Source organism: Caretta caretta, chromosome 1 (assembly GCF_965140235.1).
Source record: "Caretta caretta isolate rCarCar2 chromosome 1, rCarCar1.hap1, whole genome shotgun sequence".
Taxonomy (NCBI): domain Eukaryota; kingdom Metazoa; phylum Chordata; order Testudines; family Cheloniidae; genus Caretta; species Caretta caretta.
Genome location: NC_134206.1, coordinates 177,747,025 through 177,765,585, shown reverse-complemented (window position 1 = coordinate 177,765,585; position 18,561 = coordinate 177,747,025). Strand labels below are relative to the sequence as shown.

At 42.7% G+C, this 18,561-nt stretch overlaps 1 protein-coding gene across 3 annotated transcripts in view; it reads right to left on the bottom strand.

Moving 5' to 3' along the window:
* The window catches only part of SAMSN1 (SAM domain, SH3 domain and nuclear localization signals 1), a 141,358-nt gene that overhangs the window by 107,225 nt on the left and 15,572 nt on the right, over positions 1 to 18,561 (bottom strand). The window contains exon 2 of one of the 3 annotated variants that reach the window (XM_075117635.1): positions 10,190 to 10,314. In XM_075117635.1, coding sequence (XP_074973736.1) covers positions 10,190 to 10,213 — 24 coding nt within the window. In that variant the 5' untranslated portion in view covers positions 10,214 to 10,314. Of the gene's footprint in view, positions 1 to 10,189; positions 10,621 to 18,561 lie in introns of those variants that run through there. The other 2 variants (XM_075117632.1, XM_075117648.1) reach the window with 2 other exon arrangements.

Below are 18,561 nucleotides of genomic sequence, written 5' to 3'. Positions count from 1 at the left end.
CATTTATACACATGCACTCAGAAAAAGAAAGCCAGAAGCTTTTACGATGGATAAAATACAGTGAAAGCACAGAGCTTCTCCAGGGTGAACACCATCTTTCAAAACTTCCATTACTTTTTTTTTTTTTTTGTGGCATATATAAACAAATTTAAAATAAATGATGTCTGGACGCTGGAACTTGCTTCCCAGATCATGACACCGTGGAAACTGAATACCAGGTTCCATAGCTGGAAATGAAGCAAAGGGTTGAGCAGAAATTCCCATTTTAAAAGGATCAATAACCATTATACTGAATTTTAAAAAAGCAAAGATTTCTCTTTCATTTGTTGGAAAAGAGCGGCGAACAAAGACAGAGGGAAGGGGATTCTGATATAGGCCTTTACTGAAGAAGGCTAAGTGCTTTCCTTGAAGGGAAAAATAAAATGTATTGCCAAGCCCAAGCATTCAACATAAAAACAGCCATACTGGGTCAGACCAAACCTCCATCTAGCCCAGTATCCTGTCTTCTCACAGTGGCCAATGCCAAGTGCCCCAGAGGGAATGAACAGACCAGGTAATCACCAAGTGATCCATCCACTGTCACCATTCCCAGCTTCTGGCAAACAGAGGCTAGGGACACCATCCCTGCCCATCCTGGCTCATAGCCATTGATGGACCTATCATCCATGAACTTACCTAGTTCTTTTTTGAACCCTGTTATAGTCTTGGCCTTCACAACATCCTCCGGCAAAGAGTTTCACAGGTTGACTATACGTTATGTGAAGAAATACTTCCTTTTGTTTGTTTTAAACCTGCTGCCTTTTAATTTCATTTGGTGACCCCTAGTTCTTGTGTTATGAGTAGGAGTAAATAACACTTCATTATTACTTTCTCCACACCAATCATGATTTTATAGTGGTCTATATCATATCCCCACCACCACCACCACCAACCCCGTTAGTCGTGTCTTTTCTGAGCTGAAAAGTCTCAGTCTTCTTAATCTCTCCTCATATGGAAGCTGTTCCATACCCCTAATAATTTTTGTTGCCCTTTTCTGTACCTTGCAAACCCCAAGCATTCAACAATCATAGGTCAGACCCCCAGAAAACCATGAGGTTGGCTTAAAAACCGTAAGATTTTTTTTAAAAACATATATTTGCATCCTGACTTTTGAGCCTTTAGATTTCACATTTTCAAGCTTATTTCTGAAACTATCAAGGCTAGACACATTTTTGGTTTTGAATATAAATTGAGATTGTCGCAAAATCCCATGATACCAGGATGTAGAGCTTTAAGATAAACATCCAATAGCTGAGAGTCAACAACAAAATTGTAAGAGTTGGCAAAACCAAATACTTCTCTCGCTCTTAAGAATGTGAACTCTGTTCCTTTGAGTAAGTACTGCAAGGTTTCATACACACACAATGAAGATGAAAATTGCCAACAGATGTATCTGTGATTATTCAGTCACAATCAAATGATCAAAAAATGAACTTTCAACAGTAAGCCAAACCTAACAAGATAAAAACAACAACAGTATGTAGCTATCCTTACATCCCTTTACAAATATGAAAGTCTGAAACATAAGTCTTCTGCTTCCACAGTCCAATGGTCAGATTTCCCAGTGTACTCCAAAGCAAGGCAGTTAGCTATGTCTCAATGGCATGTTATTGTTCTAGATATAACCAAATATTGTTACAAACGGCTGTCCACTTCATTGAAAATAAAATTAAAGTCTTCATATTTTCAACAATGAATATTTTTGTCTTAACAGAACAATAGGCCTCCAGTCCGGAAATTACACTTGACCTCCTTATGGACAACACCTTTTTTCAGAAGTTAAAAATGACCTATGACTATTGCAAGTTCAATGCTATGAGGATCATAGTATATTCATTGTTCTTGTTCACTGGCTTGTTCTTGCCAGGGATTCTTGCCAGGGATCTTCTCTCTATCAGAGTAGGCTAGCGCTCTTTTTCATCAATCTCCAGTTTCTCTGATAGCAATTACTAACACACTTTTTTACAGTAGACCTGTTTTTACATCATTCTGATTTTGTTTCAGATAAGACATTGTGAAATTGCTGCCTTCAATGCCATTATTCCATCTGCCATCTCTCTGTGTTCTTTTTTTGTTCCATAGACTTTTAGGAATCTAGACATTCTAACAATCAACCCTTCAGCGCTTTGTCATTCTAGTGGTGGGCAATCTAGTCTTTCCCTGCTCAGAAGTTAAGGTGACCTGCACTGGTGCCTGCTGAGGTTGCTTTCATTTATTCCTTCTAAACATTTTGAGCAAGTTGAGACATCCTTGGATCTCTAGTATGCAGTGTAGTTGTAGCTGTGTTGGTCCCAGAAGACTAAAGAGACAAGGTGGGTGAGGTAATATCTTTTATTGAATCAACTTCTATTGGTGAGAGAGAGTCAAGCTTTCGAGCCACTGAGGATATGTCTACACAGCAAAGCAAAGGCTTGCAGTGCTTGGGCTGTGGGGCTGTTTCATTGCTGTGTGGACTTCCAAGCTCAGGCTGGGGCCCAGGCTCTGGGACCCTCCTACCTTGCACGTGTCTATAGCCTGGGCTCCAGCCCAAGCCCAGAAGTCTACCCAGCAATGAAACAGCCCTGCAGCTCAAGCCCCATCACCCCAAGTCAGGGGTTCACAACCCTCAGGGTGTCACAAGGTTATTACCTGGGGGATCGCGAGCTGTCAGCCTCAAACCCTAAGCCCTGCTTCGCCTCCACTATTTATAATAGTGTTAAATATAAAAAAAAAATTGTTTTTAATTTTATGGCCGGGTGGGGGGAGTAGCACTCGTAGTTTGCTGTGTGAAAGGGGTCACCAATACAAAAGTTTGAGAACCACTGCTGTACAGACATACCCATAGAGCTCTTTTTCAGGTCTGGGAAAAGTACTCCGATAATCACAGCAAAATGCAAGGCGGAAGAGATTGTTTAGCATAAGTATTTAGCACATATTGCAAGGGACCATTCAAGGCAGAGTGGCCTGTTAACATTTCTGCAGTCATAAGACAAAAAAAGAAGGGGGTTAGTGGGTTACAGATTGTTGTAATTAAGCCATAAATCCAGCGTCTCCGTTCAGGCCGTGATTGTTAGTGTCTAGCAGAGTAATGAATTTTGCTGTGATACTGGGAGTACCTTTCCCTGTGTAGTTTGAAAGCTTGTCTCTATCACCAACAGAAGTTGGTCTGATAAGAGATATTACCTCACCCACCTTGGATCTCCAGGTCAGTTGTGGCCTGTTGTGGTCTACAGCAGCAGTTATTATAGAGAATTCTTCCAGGAAGGCAAGTCGGGAGTGGTGCACACACTGAAGCTGAGCTCTGGTTTTTCATAGGGCTGTATTCAATCCTCCTGTCTCCTCTGCACTGCAGCCATAGTGAAATGTTACATTTCACAGTCAAAACTATGTATAGTCATAACAGTAGTCAGACACAAGGTCCTTTCTGAAAACACGTTGCCTCACAGTGGTTACATCGGATTATTCCAGTACAATTTTCCTAGGGCTTCGTTTCTGTCACCCTTACTCATGTTGAGTAGAAATTTACTCCATGAATTGTCCCACTGATTTGAATTAATCAAGGAATAAATTGACTAAGGGTAGTAGAATTTGGCCCCGAATAACTAATTCATAGTTTTAACACCAATATTATGAAATAAACTTGGATATTACTATATCACAGCATTTATTCTTCTGATACAAAAAGAAGGTTCAGGACCAGCCTTAGGGGTGGTTGACGTAAGCAACAACCCAGGGCACCGTGGTCAGGAGGGTGCACCATCAGGAATGTGTCACAATAACAGCCCCCTGCCCGGCTCCACCCCCCAAGTCCTGTTCACCTCAGAGCCATGGTCCACCTCCACTCCCTGCTCTGCCTGCACCTCCAATCCACCTCTTGGCCCGCACCGCCCCCAGCTCCGTCCCCAGACAAACGCCACCCCCAGCCTCACCCAGGGTGCCATTTTAGGTAAGACCGGCCCTGGGAAGGTTATTTGAAGCCATATTGCTAATGTTTAGAAGCTTTACAGATTGGAACTAGAAAGCATGTTGAGCCTTAGGTAAAGTCTGCCTGGGATTAGAAGAACAATTTTATTGGCTGGTAATACATCAGTTCAAAGCCAAGTGAATTATTCTTTGCATCCACATAGGTCAGAAGTACTGTGCTTATCTACTGAACATTAATAGCCTCATGCCAATACATCCTTGAAAAGCAAAGCTAAAAGTTAAGGGAGCATCTTTTAAACATATAAATACTTGGTTATCTTTATGTTTTACATAGTATTCTATTCCAGGAACTAATGAGTTAATAAATTCTGGGAATGTAGCACACGGCTTAAGTAGAACAACATGTGCTTGCTACATTCCTAAAAGCTAGTAGTGGGCTTAAAGGGCAAATGAGTTCACCTGAGCTTGTCCCTTGCCAGCATTAGAACTGTTTTGTCTGTATAACAGGGCTGGGTTTTCTAAGCAGGAGGACTGCTACAAAGAGCTGACTGCACACTGGTTAGATTGCAGTATAGTTTTTTAAAAGTCCATACTAAAAGGAAAATGAACTCTTCTGGGGTTAAGGAAATCTGATTCTGGAATACACAGAAATCATTCACACTCTGCTTGTATTAAAATAAATGATTTTTAAAAGTATCTATTTCAGAAAGAAACAGTTTTTCCTCTCTAAACCACAGTAATTCTAATAGAGCCTGAAAATTTGAGGTTAGAACATCTGGCATGATACAAACTGCCACTGGAATAAGGACCCTGCAAGACATACAACCCAGCTAGGACTAGGATGTGACCAGCCCTGTGAGCACACAAGGTGAGGAAAAGCAGCAAGGATTCTATCTGTCCGCACCCCAAACCCTATATACAAACATTTCATGATGTGTGATTATAAGGATATGTGTAATTTTTCTTTCAATAATCTGTAGCGGGAAGCCAGTGAGGAGGAGAGGGGAAGATTCTAGACAGAAGCTCTGTAGTGATGCAGACAAAGGCTGAGTAGCTTTAGAGATAATACTGTTTTCCTTAGTCTAGGTGATGTTCTGCCAGGTGTCATTAGCAGTACTAAGGGCCAGGTTCAATGCTGTATAAAGATACTTTCTAAAATAAAGTGATTGGCTCAAGCCCCCACCTAAATCTTATCCGTTCCCAGGATAAATTTTAACCCCCTTGGTTACTTTTGGATGTGGTTCTTCCCACTCACAAGCACCTGGGCAGCCTTGGGTACATGAAGCCGCCAATTGTTTTTATTTAGAAAAACAAGATAAGCATCTGTTTACACAGTAAAAGGAAATTACAAGGGGCATGGCCAATCCCATGGCTTCCTTTACATGCCTTGTTTGGAACCCAGAGGTCTTATTCAGAACATAATCCTCACTCACACACAAATCTGTATTGTCTCAGTTGGAGGTCAAGTGGGCATCAGGAGGTAACTCTCCTCACTGTCTACTCCAGTCCAAGTCCACAGCACTGGGTTCCACTTTGATCTAGGGCTTCCAGATCTGGTTCCAAAAAGTCATCTCCACCAGGCTCTCTTATGCCTCTCTCCAGGTTCAGCAAAATCAGCTGCATCAGTTCTACGACAGACTTATCAGGATCCACAGAGTTAACTTCACTAGCTCAGCTGCTAATAGGTCCAGTCCCACTGAATCAATTCCAAACAGGGTGTAGAATTTCTAGAATCCAGGAGCCTTACTAGAATCCAAGTAAGGACCTACTCCTTTTGCTGAATTTGAGCTCACAACCTAATTAGAGTTCACTACTGGTCAGTTCAGGGTGACCTACTTTCTCCAGGCTATAACCTGTCAAATTTCTCCCCTCTTCCATAAATACATTTATATGCACCATTTAATATCACTTCCAAAAAACAGAACACAAACCAAGACCAAATAACATAAAACTCTGTGCAGAGTTGCACTGGGGAGAAATTCTTATATGTCCATTAAACCTGTCATAGCCAGCATTTCTCATTTCTCCTATGGGGGGGGCAGAGAGATTTACTGAGCCTTCTAGCTCTGGGGTTTACATCAAGAAAGATCCTTGTTCAGTATCAGGAGTGACATTTTCTGCGATTCTTTACTTTTCACATGACACCCATCACCACAGTATGGGCGGATGCAACAACAACAACAAAAACAAAAGTGTCCAGCAGGGCTGTCCATTCGTTGTCCAACTCTTGGTTTAATCATAGGCTCCTGTGCAGTGGCTGGCCAAAATTCAACTAATGAGAACAAGGAGTGAATGAGAAGGACAATGCACTGAAGGACAACAAACTATTCCAGTCTGCTGGAGAAGTCCCTTTGACTCTTTCAAGGGGTTCTACCATGCAGAAAGAAGTGTTTTTAAATTCAACTCATTTCTAAACACATCACAATATTAACACAGGCATTTACATGTTTAGGGCATTTCTGTTACCCATAAACTCTCTTACTTCACTGTACTGAAGCTTTACTTAATTTAATTAGCAGCATATTAGTCGCATCACTTTATAATGGTAATATTCATTTTCACTTTGTCTATCATATAGGAACCTTGGTCTGTTTGCAAAACGTTTCAGGTTATAAAAGGATGAACAAATGCAATAATTTGGATATGATGTTATCAGCCTTCTGCCTCTCCAAATCAAAGTGTGATATAATATGCAAAACTAGTTCTATGTTTCTGAAAAATCACCAAGATGATTAAACTGCCCCACTCTATTTAACTTTAGGTTTCACCAGCAAAACTTACTGCTAACTGGCTACCATACGGAACATAGAAGCAGACATGTAAGGGATCTGATTTGGCTTAAATTCTCAGTGCAGTGCCCAGCCTGAATAGCTCGCCTGGCCATGCCTGTGGATGGGAGGGCAGGCTGCAGAACTATTCTGCAGCTGCCATGGCAGCCCTAATGTGTGCCCTCCACACCAGGGCTATGGAGAGGAAGATTAGCTGATCCTCTTGACACTTCCCTGCCCATTAACTCCTGCTGCTGTCTGTGACATAAAGGATGTATTTCAGAGGAGCAGCCGTGTTGGCCTGTATCCGCAAAAAGAAAAGGAGGACTTGTGGAACCTTAGAGACTAACCAATTTATTTGAGCATAAGCTTTCGTGAGCTACAGCTCACTTCATCGGATGCATTCAGTGGAAAATACAGTGCGGAGATTTATATACATAGAGAACATGAAACAATGGGTGTTACCATACACACTGTAACCAGAGTGATCACTTAAGGTGAGCTATTACCAGCAGGAGAGAAAAAAAAAAACTTTTGTAGTCATAATCAAGGTAGGCCATTTACAGCAGTTGACAGGAACATGTGAGGAACAGTAGAGGGGGAAATAAACATGGAGAAATAGTTTTACTTTGTGTAATGACCCATCCACTCCCAGTCTTTATTCAAGCTGAAAGTAGTGGTATCCAGTTTGCAAATTAATTCCAATTCAGCAGTCTCTCATTGGGTCTGTTTTTGAAGGGTTTTTTTTTTTGTTTTTTTTTTTTAAGAATTGCGACTTTTAGGTCTGTAATTGAGTGACCAGAGAGATTGAAGTGTTCTCCGACTGGTTTTTGAATGTTATAATTCTTGACGTCTGATTTGTGTCCATTTATTCTTTTACCTAGAGACTGTCTGGTTTGGCCAATGTACATGGCAGAGGGGCATTGCTGGCACATATCACATTGGTAGATGTGCAGGTGAACGATCAAGGGTTAGTATGCTGTGGGTTAGTATGCTGTTCAGAGGTGGCCCCTTGTGGCATGTAGTAGTTTAGATCCTTCTAATTAGGCCCTATGATGGTGTCCCCTGAATAGATATGTGGACACAGTTGGCAACGGGCTTTGTTGCAAAGACAAGACCTCCCAAAGTCTAACTATTCCTCAACTTTGCAGGATTCTGTGATTTATTAGGTAAGCTACTAAAATTAATTTTTCTGACGTCAGAGCTTTCTCCCATTGATATGGAAGTAGTGCCTCCTGTTATCCTCTAAAACCGTGAGTTCATGGGGAGAGGGAAGGCAGCTATTGATTGGAATTATTCCCACCCCTTCCACCAGTGCCCAGTTTGCCAGAAGCTTGACCACTTAGATGAGGTTTTTTTTTAAACAAAGCTTTGGAAGTCACCAATCTGTACAACATCAGAATCTGTCAACCCTCCGTTTTTTTAAAAAAAGCATTTTTTGCTATTCTAGCACAAAAAAACCCAACAAACCAACAAATCTGAAAAGAGGGAGCACCTTTGTGAAATGCTGTACAAATCCCACATTATGACATATGTCTTGTGGTGATGCAGCAAGATGCTTCTTCAGTTTTTAAAAGGAACATTAAAAATCCCATCCAATCTATTCTTTAATCATATTTTCCCCTTGACTCATGAGAGAAAACTTGTCTCTTCCTGACAACTTAACTCCATTTGCCACTGCCCTTTTCTTTCTACAATTGCCACACTGCCATATTCCATTTCAAAACTCAGTTGAATGCTGGGGTATAAGCGGCGAAGCAGACATATTTGTACCAATAACCCACTTTCAAGACAGACAATCCCATTTTAGCAAAGAATTGCACTTCATCAGACAAGTAGGGATGAGTGCACATGGACCTGGTTTTTATGAAGTGGCATATCTGGATTAGTGACCAATACATTGTCTGAATGCAGTTTTTGATATAATCAAAGATGTTTTGCCAACTATTCAAAGGATTATCTCAGTATTCAGAATAGCTCATATAGAGACCCTGCAAAGAATGTAGATCAACTTCTTAGAATCAAACTTTAAACAAGATGAACTATTTCATAAAGAAGCTATAGCAACACTGACTTTCACACATAAGAAGGCTATATTGCATTTTCTGTTTCAGTCACAATGAGAGCAGCACTAGTTGGGGAAGTCATTTTAATTGGGGGAAAAACTGGGTCTTCCACTCTTTACCCACACAGTCCCATCTTTTTGGCTGTGCACCTGGTTTACATCTGACAACAACACGTGGTAGTTTAGTTTCTTAACAGCTGGACTTCATCAAACGCAAGCTACTGCTCTAATGTAACGATAAAAGACTGGTGTAACTGTGCCAGTTACAGTCCTACATAATGCCACAAATTCAAGCTTCTTTGATGGCCAAACTGCCATTTTGCACATACATTTAGGTGTTAAATTTGACCAACAGAAAAGTTATTCATATTAAACTGGGACCAAAAGCATCACTGGGTTCTGACAGAGTTATTACTGTTCATTGAGGGGGCTCTGGGAAGAAAAGCCCTGAAAATCTGCTGCATTTTATTTTCAAAATCCCAAAGCAGAAATAAATCCTTAAACTGAACAATGCTGGGCATTCTGCAGTGAAGTAGCTTTAACAAAAAGGAACCACAATTTACACAAATGGAACCATTAATGCTTGTACTATAAGCACCATATACACTTTAAAATATTTTTTTCTTTCTTTCTGCGCATACACTAAAATATCTGGAAAGGAGAAGACAAACTGGTAGACAGGTGTAGTGTACTATAGAACTATAGCAAATACACAAATTTGTCACTATTAATATACAGTCTTGGCGCTGGAAGATAAACCACTGAAAAGAGAAGGAGTCTCCATAGATTTTGCAAATCTGATTCTATCTGTTAACTCTGACCAGTTCTCCACAGGCATGAGAAGGGGGGAAAGGACTTAAATCAACTTCTATATCCTTGAGTGAACGCAGCCATATGACTAATTTAGGGCCTCAGATTGTGCACTGACAATGCTCTGCTAATGGGAAACATGCTAGAAAAAGTTTTGTGGTACTTCATAAGCAAGCAAATATGGGTCTCAGTATCCTTGAAGCATCTCAGAAACAACAGAATAAATTACAGCATTAATTTATTTTGTAATTGAGATACAAATAGGAAACATCCAAAGTTTTTTGGAGTCAAATTTGCCACATGTAATAGTTCAGTTTCTAAACTGCAAAGTTTCACATATATCATAGGCAGCACGCAGTGTGTCCTCGAAAGCTCCCAAATGTCTACTTTTATTTACTTTACATTTTATTTTAATTGAATCATATTTCCCTATCTTCAGCTTTTTATACACACACACCTAAGTGGGCTTTTTCTATGATACATGCCATGTACAGTGCTCTACGCAATAACTTTAATCTGTCCTCGTTCTGATCATGTGTCGGTTCAGTTTACAAAACCAGTAATATAGTAACAAATAATAGATATAAAATGCAAGTAGACTTACCAATGAAAAACAGAAAAGATTCATTTTGATATGATGCTCAACTCCAGCACTCCAAAATAATGTTTCAAGGAATTCCAGACGCACAATGCTCCTTCTTGTCCTCCCAGCTGTTTGTACATTTCACCCTGGAGATTACAGCAAGATAAAATCCCCTGCAATAATCCACTGGATTCAGATCCCATTATCAAATGAGACAGGCTTGCCTGCACACACTGTTCCCAAATTAATGAACAATGTTTACCAACAAAACAAAAGCATGGCATGACTGATTATGATGGACTAGGAAAATACAGTCTTTTACAGGTTGTTGTTACCATCTAGTTTATCATCATAATGGAAATAAAGCTTCTTCTGTCTAAAAGCAGTAGAATACATGAAGAACTCAAAGGCAAGCATGCTGGATTTACTTCATTTATTTGACAAGTATACAACAAGAGAGACAAGGTGGATGACGTAATATGTGAAGAAGAGCTCTGTGTAAGCTCAAAAGCTTGTCTCTTTCACCAACAGAAGTTGGTCCAATAAAGGATATTACCTCACCCACCTTGTCTCTCTAATATCTTGGGACCAACATGGCTACAATAACACTGCAAACAAAGTTCAGAACAGGAATTTTACAAAAATGTTTATTTTGTATACAAAAAAATGGTAGAATAACAGCCATCTTTACTACTGTGGACTACAGCAGCATAAAATTTTTCAGCCAAAAGTTGTTTTGGCCAAAAAATTCAGATTCATGTTGACAAACTTTTCATGAATTAAAGTTGAATTTCTCAAATTGTTTTGGACTAAATAAATAAAATTGGGGGAAAATAGCCCCCAAGTTGAAAAGTTTTGTTCTGACATTTTCTAAACAAAATGTCTTTTCATTTAGAATTTTACTTCATTTTATGTAATTAGAAAAAAGGTTAAAAACATTAAAAATACAAAATTTTATTTCAGGTCAAACTAAGTGTTCTGTTCAGCACAAAACCATTTTTTCCCCTTTTGATTCAGCCAGTGAATTGACATATCAGTTATTTACACACTGCAGTCCACAATTCTGAATGTAGGTGTCTGAAGTTGGATACTTAAATTCAGATTTAGGGACCTAAATATAAAAAGTGCATAAATTTGGGAACCTATCTTTGCAATCTGGGCCTAGATTTATTCTCATTTTGAATTGGATCACTCAGAAGAAATTGATTTCTTACCTACATACAAAGGAATAAGTTCCCAAGAGCAATCCAACATGTCAACAATTTGATGTTGCAGACTAAGACTGAAATAATCAGTTTTGCCATTAGAAAATACTAGAAGTGAGGAAGTCAAAGAGGGCTGAGTCAAGGACTCTGGTTATGGATTGTGTGACTAGGGGGTGTGACAGGGTCGGGCCAGATGGCTATAGGAGAGTAACAGAAGGCAGATATATTAGCCCCAGGCTAAGTAGGTCCCTTTTCCCTGGTAAGGTAACAGGGAAGGTTCCAGAACAATCAGGAACCTTCTGGAAACAATTAAGACAGGCTGATTAGAACACCTGCAGCCAATCAAGAAGCTGCTAGAATCAATTAAGGCAGGCTAATCAGGGGACCTGGGTTTTAAAAAGGAGCTCACTTCAGTTTGTGGTATGGTGTGAGGAGCTGGGAGCAAGAGGCACTAGGAGCTGAGAGTGAGAACGCGGACTGTTGGAGGACTGAGGTGTACAAGCATTATCAGACACCCGGAGGAAGGTGCTATGGTGAGGATAAAGAAGGTGTTGGGAGGAGGCCATGGGGAAGTAGCCCAGGGAGTAGTAGCTGTCGCACAGCTGTTCCAGGAGGCACACTAGACAGCTGCATTCCACAGGGCCCTGGGCTGGAACCTGGAGTAGAGGGCGGGCCCGGGTTCCCCCCAAATCTTCCCAACTCCTGGTCAGACACAGGAGGAATCAACCTGGACTGTGGGTTCAGAAAAACAGCCAAGCTGAGGGCTGCCATGAAGCTCCAAGGCGAGCAAATCTGCCAATAAGCGCAAGACTCACCAAGGTAGAGCAGGAACTTTGTCACAGGGGATACTGGTGCTGTCCACCATGACAGAGAATGGTGAGGAGGAGTGATCTTACAGGAGAGAAAGACAATGGCCCATATCACGAACTGGTGTAAATTCACATAGTGCCACTGACTTGAGAAGTTCAGTTATAATAGTACATGTTGGTACTGACCTGACTTCCAGCAAAATAAGGAAGAAAGAAGGAAACTAGCCCAATGGCTCTCAAACTGTTTCCTAGTATGAATCATTTAAGATTAGATTCTCTTGTGGACCTTGTTCCCTCCCAACCTACTAGCCCTCATTCCACATCTCCCCAATGACAACTATAGTGCTTGGTTATATGAACAAGTAATAATCTGACAGTAACAAAGAGACAAGATGAAATTTACTTTAATTTGATGGGGGGGGGGAGTGGAATTGGGAAAACTTTATATTTGTAAATGCCAGACTTCCCTCTCATTGCCCATAGCCCTGACCACCTATATCTGTCTAGGTCACTTCTTTGCAGTTTAATTCTGTCCCCTGTGAGTTTTCTATGCTGCAAAAGTTGGTGGATCAACACATTTCACAGTTGAATTTCTACTACAAACCCCTCCAAAAACAAAAAGACAGACCCAAAAAGGTCTTTTTGCTTCTTTGTGATGCATAAAGAGGGTTGGGAAGGCTTCCCATTAACCACCCTAGGTTGGTTGATTGGTTTTTCCTGCATGTTTTTTTTTAAACATTAGAAACTGAGGAAAATTAACAGGTGCATGTAAAGAGCTACACACTAGAAGCCCCTTGCAGAGCACAACAAGACATGTACTACAAAAGTGAGGAACAATGCTGCATATTCTTGAGTGCCATCTACTGGCACTTAATCTACATATTTACATATATACAGGCATACAAGACAGTACACTGTAGCACACAGAGCACTGGATTGTGACTCAAAAGACTTGTACCCAATTCCTGGCCCAGTCAGTGGTTTGCTGGGTGACCTTGGGCACATAGGTGCTGACACCTACTGGCAACGGCGGGTGCTTGACCTCCCCCTATCCCCAGCCCCGCCCTGCCTCCACCCCTGCCCCGCCCCAACTCTGCCCCCTCCCTGCCCCTATTCCAACTCCTTTCCCAAATCCCCACCCCGGCCTCGCCTCTTCCCCACCTCCTCCCCTTAGCATGCCACGTTCCCGCTCCTCCCGCATCCCTCCCAGAGCTTGCTACAGCTGTTTGGTGGCGGCAAGTGCTGGGAGGAGGTGGAGGAGCGGGGACACGGGGTGCTCAGGGGAGGAGGCGGAGGAGGAGGTGTGCTGGATGAATGGTGACGTGAAAGTAGGTATCCTGTGGGTCGAGGGACGAGTGCCAATCTCCTTTCTCTAATGCTGGAATTATGGTTGCCAGGGTAACCATTTTGAAGCGCTGCGTCCTTACAAATGTGTTGAGTTTGCATAGGTCCAGAATGGGTCTCCAGTCCCCGTTCTTTTTCTGTGTGAGAAAATAATGGGAAGAAAACCCTCTTCCCCTGTGTTGGAGTGGTACTATTTCCACAGCTCCTACTGGCAGGAGATGATTATTTCCTGCTGCAACAAGGTCTCATGAGAGGGGTCCCTGAAGAAAGATGGGGAAGATGTGTGGGAAGGGGATAAGAAATAAATGGGATAGATTAACCCTTCTGGATGATTTCCAGCACCCATTTGTCTGTAGTGATGTTGTTCCAGACTGGGTAGTGTGGTAGCAGGCGGTCTCCAAATAATCTGGAGGTCATCTGATAATTCGGCCTGGGAGAAGATAGAGGTCTTGAGCCCTCGACCAATACTTCAAAACAATTGATAGGTTGAAGGTTGAGATGAGGCAGGTTGATCCTGGTTCTGCCTGTACCTCGCTTGCAGCATTAATCGTATTGTCTCTGGGGTTGGGAGTATGGGGCGGGACGGAATCTTTGGGTATAAAATCTGCCCTGTTTTTTCTTGTTTGGGGGGGACATAAATACTGAAGGTCTTCAAGGCAGTCCTCGAGTCCTTTAAAGGTATGTAGGGATGCACCTGTGGTTTCCAAAATAGTTTTTGTCCCTCAAAGGGCAGGTCCTCAACTGTGGTTTGTACTTCTCTAGGAAATCCAGAGAGGTGGAGCCATGGTGCTTGAGACATGACCATGGATATGGCGATAGAACGAGCTGCCGTGTCAGCAGAATCAAAGGAGGCCTGCAGTGCTATTTTGGCAATTAAGGAGCCCTCTGCAACGGTAGCTTTGTATTGTTCCCTTGACTCCTTCAGCATTTGTTCAATAAAGGATGTCATTTTATTAAACAAGTTGTAGGTGTATTTCACCAACAGAGCAGAGTAGTTTGCTATATGAAATTGCAGTGAGGAATAAGCTTTGCATCCGAAGAGATCAAGCCTTTCCCAGTCTTTGTCATAAGGGGTGGTTTTTGACTGGTGCTGTTTTCCGCTTTGGTTTACTGCCTCTATGACCAGTGAATTTAGAGCCAAGTGAGTAAATAAGAACTCAGCCCCTTTTGCAGGTACATAATATTTTCTGTCCGAGCATTTACAGGAGGGTGGGAAAGTGGCCAGTGTCTGCCATATTATCTTTACAGGATCCATGAGAGCAGCGTTAATGGGCAGAGCTATCTTTGCTGATGGGAATGCCTGCAGGATGTCAGTAAGTTTGTGCTGGGTCTTTGGCAGCTCTGCTAAAGAGATGACCAGGGATTCTGCAACTCTTTTGAATAAGTCATGGAAGGACTTGAAATCATCTTCTGTGGTGGGAGGTGGTGGCATAATTGTTTCATCAGGGGACGAGGATGAAATATGGGTGGATGGCAGTGTGTCACCTTCAGGAGCCTCTTCCGGCTCCTCTCCCTCTTCCTCCTGGCCTCTGATGGTGGTGGGTGCATGGGTGAAGGGGACTGGGTGGCCCTTGATGCTAGTGGGCTAGGGGGATTAAGATTTTGGGCTCTATAGATTGCCAACGGGTCCCAGTATGGCCAATTGGGTGGCGTAACAACGGGTGATTGTATCCATGGTTGTGCCTGCCAGCTGTGCCCTTGCATAGGTGGTTGTTGGTGAGAGGGTCCTGGTTTCGGGGAGGAATGATGAGGGGTATAAAGACCTGAATCATCCTCTTCATCCTCATCATTAGATAGTGGAGGTCCAGATCCACTAGGAGTGCCTATTTGGCTCGGTCCTGGGGTGACTGGGGTACCGTCGGTGCCAAAGAGGTGTGTTCCCAGCATGGAGGAGATTGCCAGGTCCGCCTGTCTGATAAAGGGTTGCAGTACCAGGAAGCTCAGTGCCGTGGAGGGCAGCATAGTATGCTCTGACGGTGCTGAGGTCTTGTGAGGCTGTGTATATGCAGCAAGTGGCACCATTACACTAGCTGGTGCCGAGGTGTTCTTTGGCACTGTCAGTGCCAAACTAGGGAGCTTAGCTTTAGCTCATGCACCTGAGTGAGAGCCGGACGTGTCGGTGCTTTGGCTCCTTGGGACATCTTGGTACTGGATGTTTCCGGTGCCCCTCGGTCTGAGGTTCTCGGTGCCGTTGGTACCGGGGCAGATTTATCGCCAGGAGACTGCTCCCCCGGGGAAGGCCCGGGGCTTTCAATGTCCTGGCAGATAATTTCTTACCATGTGGATGCTTCTGTGGTATATGGGTTTCCCTGAGACAGCTGATGCACTGAGCACGACCATCCGATATAGGAATAGATAGCCTGCAGGTCAGGCAACATTTAAAGGCAGGAGAACCAGGCATGCCTGAGGAGGTCCAGATCTATAGAAATGGTCATAGTTCGCAAAAAGAAAAGGAGTACTTGTGGCACCTTAGAGACTAACCAATTTATCTGAGCATAAGCTTTCGTGAGCTACAGCTCACTTCATCGGATGCATACTGTGGAAACTGCAGAAGACATTATATACACAGAGACCATGAAACAATACCTCCTCCCACCCCACTCTCCTGCTGGTAATAGCTTATCTAAAGTGATCACTCTCCTTACAATGTGTATGATAATCAAGGTGGGCCATTTCCAGCACAAATCCAGGTTTTCTCACCTTCCGCCCCCAAAATACACACACACAAACTCACTCTCCTGCTCGTAATAGCTTATCCAAAGTGACCACTCTCCCTACAATGTGCATGATAATCAAGGTGGGTCATTTCCAGCACAAATCCAGGTTTTCTCACCCCACCCCCCCATACACACACAAACTCACTCTCCTGCTGGTAATAGCTCATCCAAACTGACCACTCTCCTTACAATGTGTATGATAATCAAGGTGGGCCATTTCCAGCATAAATCCAAGTTTAACCAGAACGTCGGGGGGTGGGTTAGGAAAAAACAAGGGGAAATAGGCTACCTTGCATAATGACTTAGCCACTCCCAGTCTCTATTTAAGCCTAAATTAATAGTATCCAATTTGCAAATGAATTCCAATTCAGCAGTTTCTCGCTGGAGTCTGGATTTGAAGTTTTTTTGTTTTAAGATAGCGACCTTCATGTCTGTAATTGCGTGACCAGAGAGATTGAAGTGTTCTCCGACTGGTTTATGAATGTTATAATTCTTGACATCTGATTTGTGTCCATTTATTTTTTTACGTAGAGACTTGTACAGATACAAACTTGTACAGATAAAAACTTGTATAGATAAAAACTTGTACGGATACAGACAGACATCATCTTCCTTTCCAAATGCAAACAGATGGACATCATACCAAAAGGACTGAAGGTAAAAAATCCATTACAATCTACATACCACACAGACTATGCTGACAGCTTGTGCCACACACTCTCAAAGAAACTGCGGAATCATCTGATCAACATCCTCTACAGCAAACAGGGAAAGATTAAGAATGAGCTCTCAGAACTGGATACTCTCATAAAAAAACAACCTTCCACATAAACTTCCTCGTGGCTGGAATTTACTAAAACTAGACAAGCCATTTACAATGCACACTTTGCTTCTCTACAAAAGAAAAAGGACACTAAACTTTCTAAACTACTACATGCCACAAGGGGCCACAGCAATGGTTCCCTCAACCCACCCAGCAATATTGTTAACCTATCCAACTATACTCTCAGCCCAGCAGAAGAAGCTGTCCTATCTCGGGGCCTCTCCTTCTGCCCCTCCACCCCCACGAACATGATACAGTTCTGTGGTGACCTAGAATCCTATTTTCGACATCTCCGACTCAAGGAATATTTCCAAAATACCTCTGAACAACATACTAATCCACAGAGGCCTCCCTACCAACACTACAAAAAGAAGGATTCTAGGTGGACTCCTCCTGAAGGTCGAAACAGCAGACTGGACTTCTACATAGAATGCTTCCGCCAATGTGCACGGGCTGAAATTGTGGAAAAGCAGCATCACTTGCCCCATAACCTCAGCCGTGCAGAACACAATGCCATCCACAGCCTCAGAAACAACTCTGACATCATAATCAAAAAGGAGGTGCTGTTGTCATCATGAATAGGTCGGAATATGAAAAAGAGGCTGCTCAGCAGCTCTCCAATACCACTTTCTACAAGCTATTACCCTATGATCCCACTGAGAGTTACCAAAAGCAACTACAGCATTTGCTCAAGAAACTTCCTGAAAAAGCACAAGATCAAATCCGCACAGACACACCCCTGGAACCCCGACCTGGGATATTCTATCTACTACCTAAGATCCATAAACCTGGAAATCCTGGGCGCCCCATCATCTCAGGCATTGGCACCCTGACAGCAGGATTGTCTGGCTATGTAGACTCCCTCCTCAGGCCCGACGCTACCAGCACTCCCAGCTACCTTCGAGACACCACTGACTTCCTGAGGAAACTACAATCCATCGGTGATCTTCCTGATAACACCATCCTGGCTACTATGGATGTAGAAGCCCTCTACACCAACATTCCACACAAAGATGGACTACAAGCCGTCAAGAACACTATCCCCGATAATGTCACGGCTAACCTGGTGGCTGAACTTTCTGACTTTGTCCTTACCCATAACTATTTTACATTTGGGGACAATGTATACCTTCAGATCAGCGGCACTTCTATGGGTACCCGCATGGCCCCACAGTATGCCAACATTTTTATGGCTGATTTAGAACAACGCTTCCTCAGCTCTCGTCCCCTAAAGCCCCTACTCTACTTGCGCTATATTGATGACATCTTCATCATCTGGACCCATGGAAAAGAAGACCTTGAGGAATTCCACCATGATTTCAACAATTTCCATCCCACCACCAACCTCAGCCTGGTCCAGTCCACACAAGAGATCCACTTCCTTGACACTACAGTGCTAATAAACAATGGTCACATACACACCACCCTATACCGGAAACCTACTGACCGCTATTCCTACCTACGTGCCTCCAGCTTTCACCCTGACCACACCACA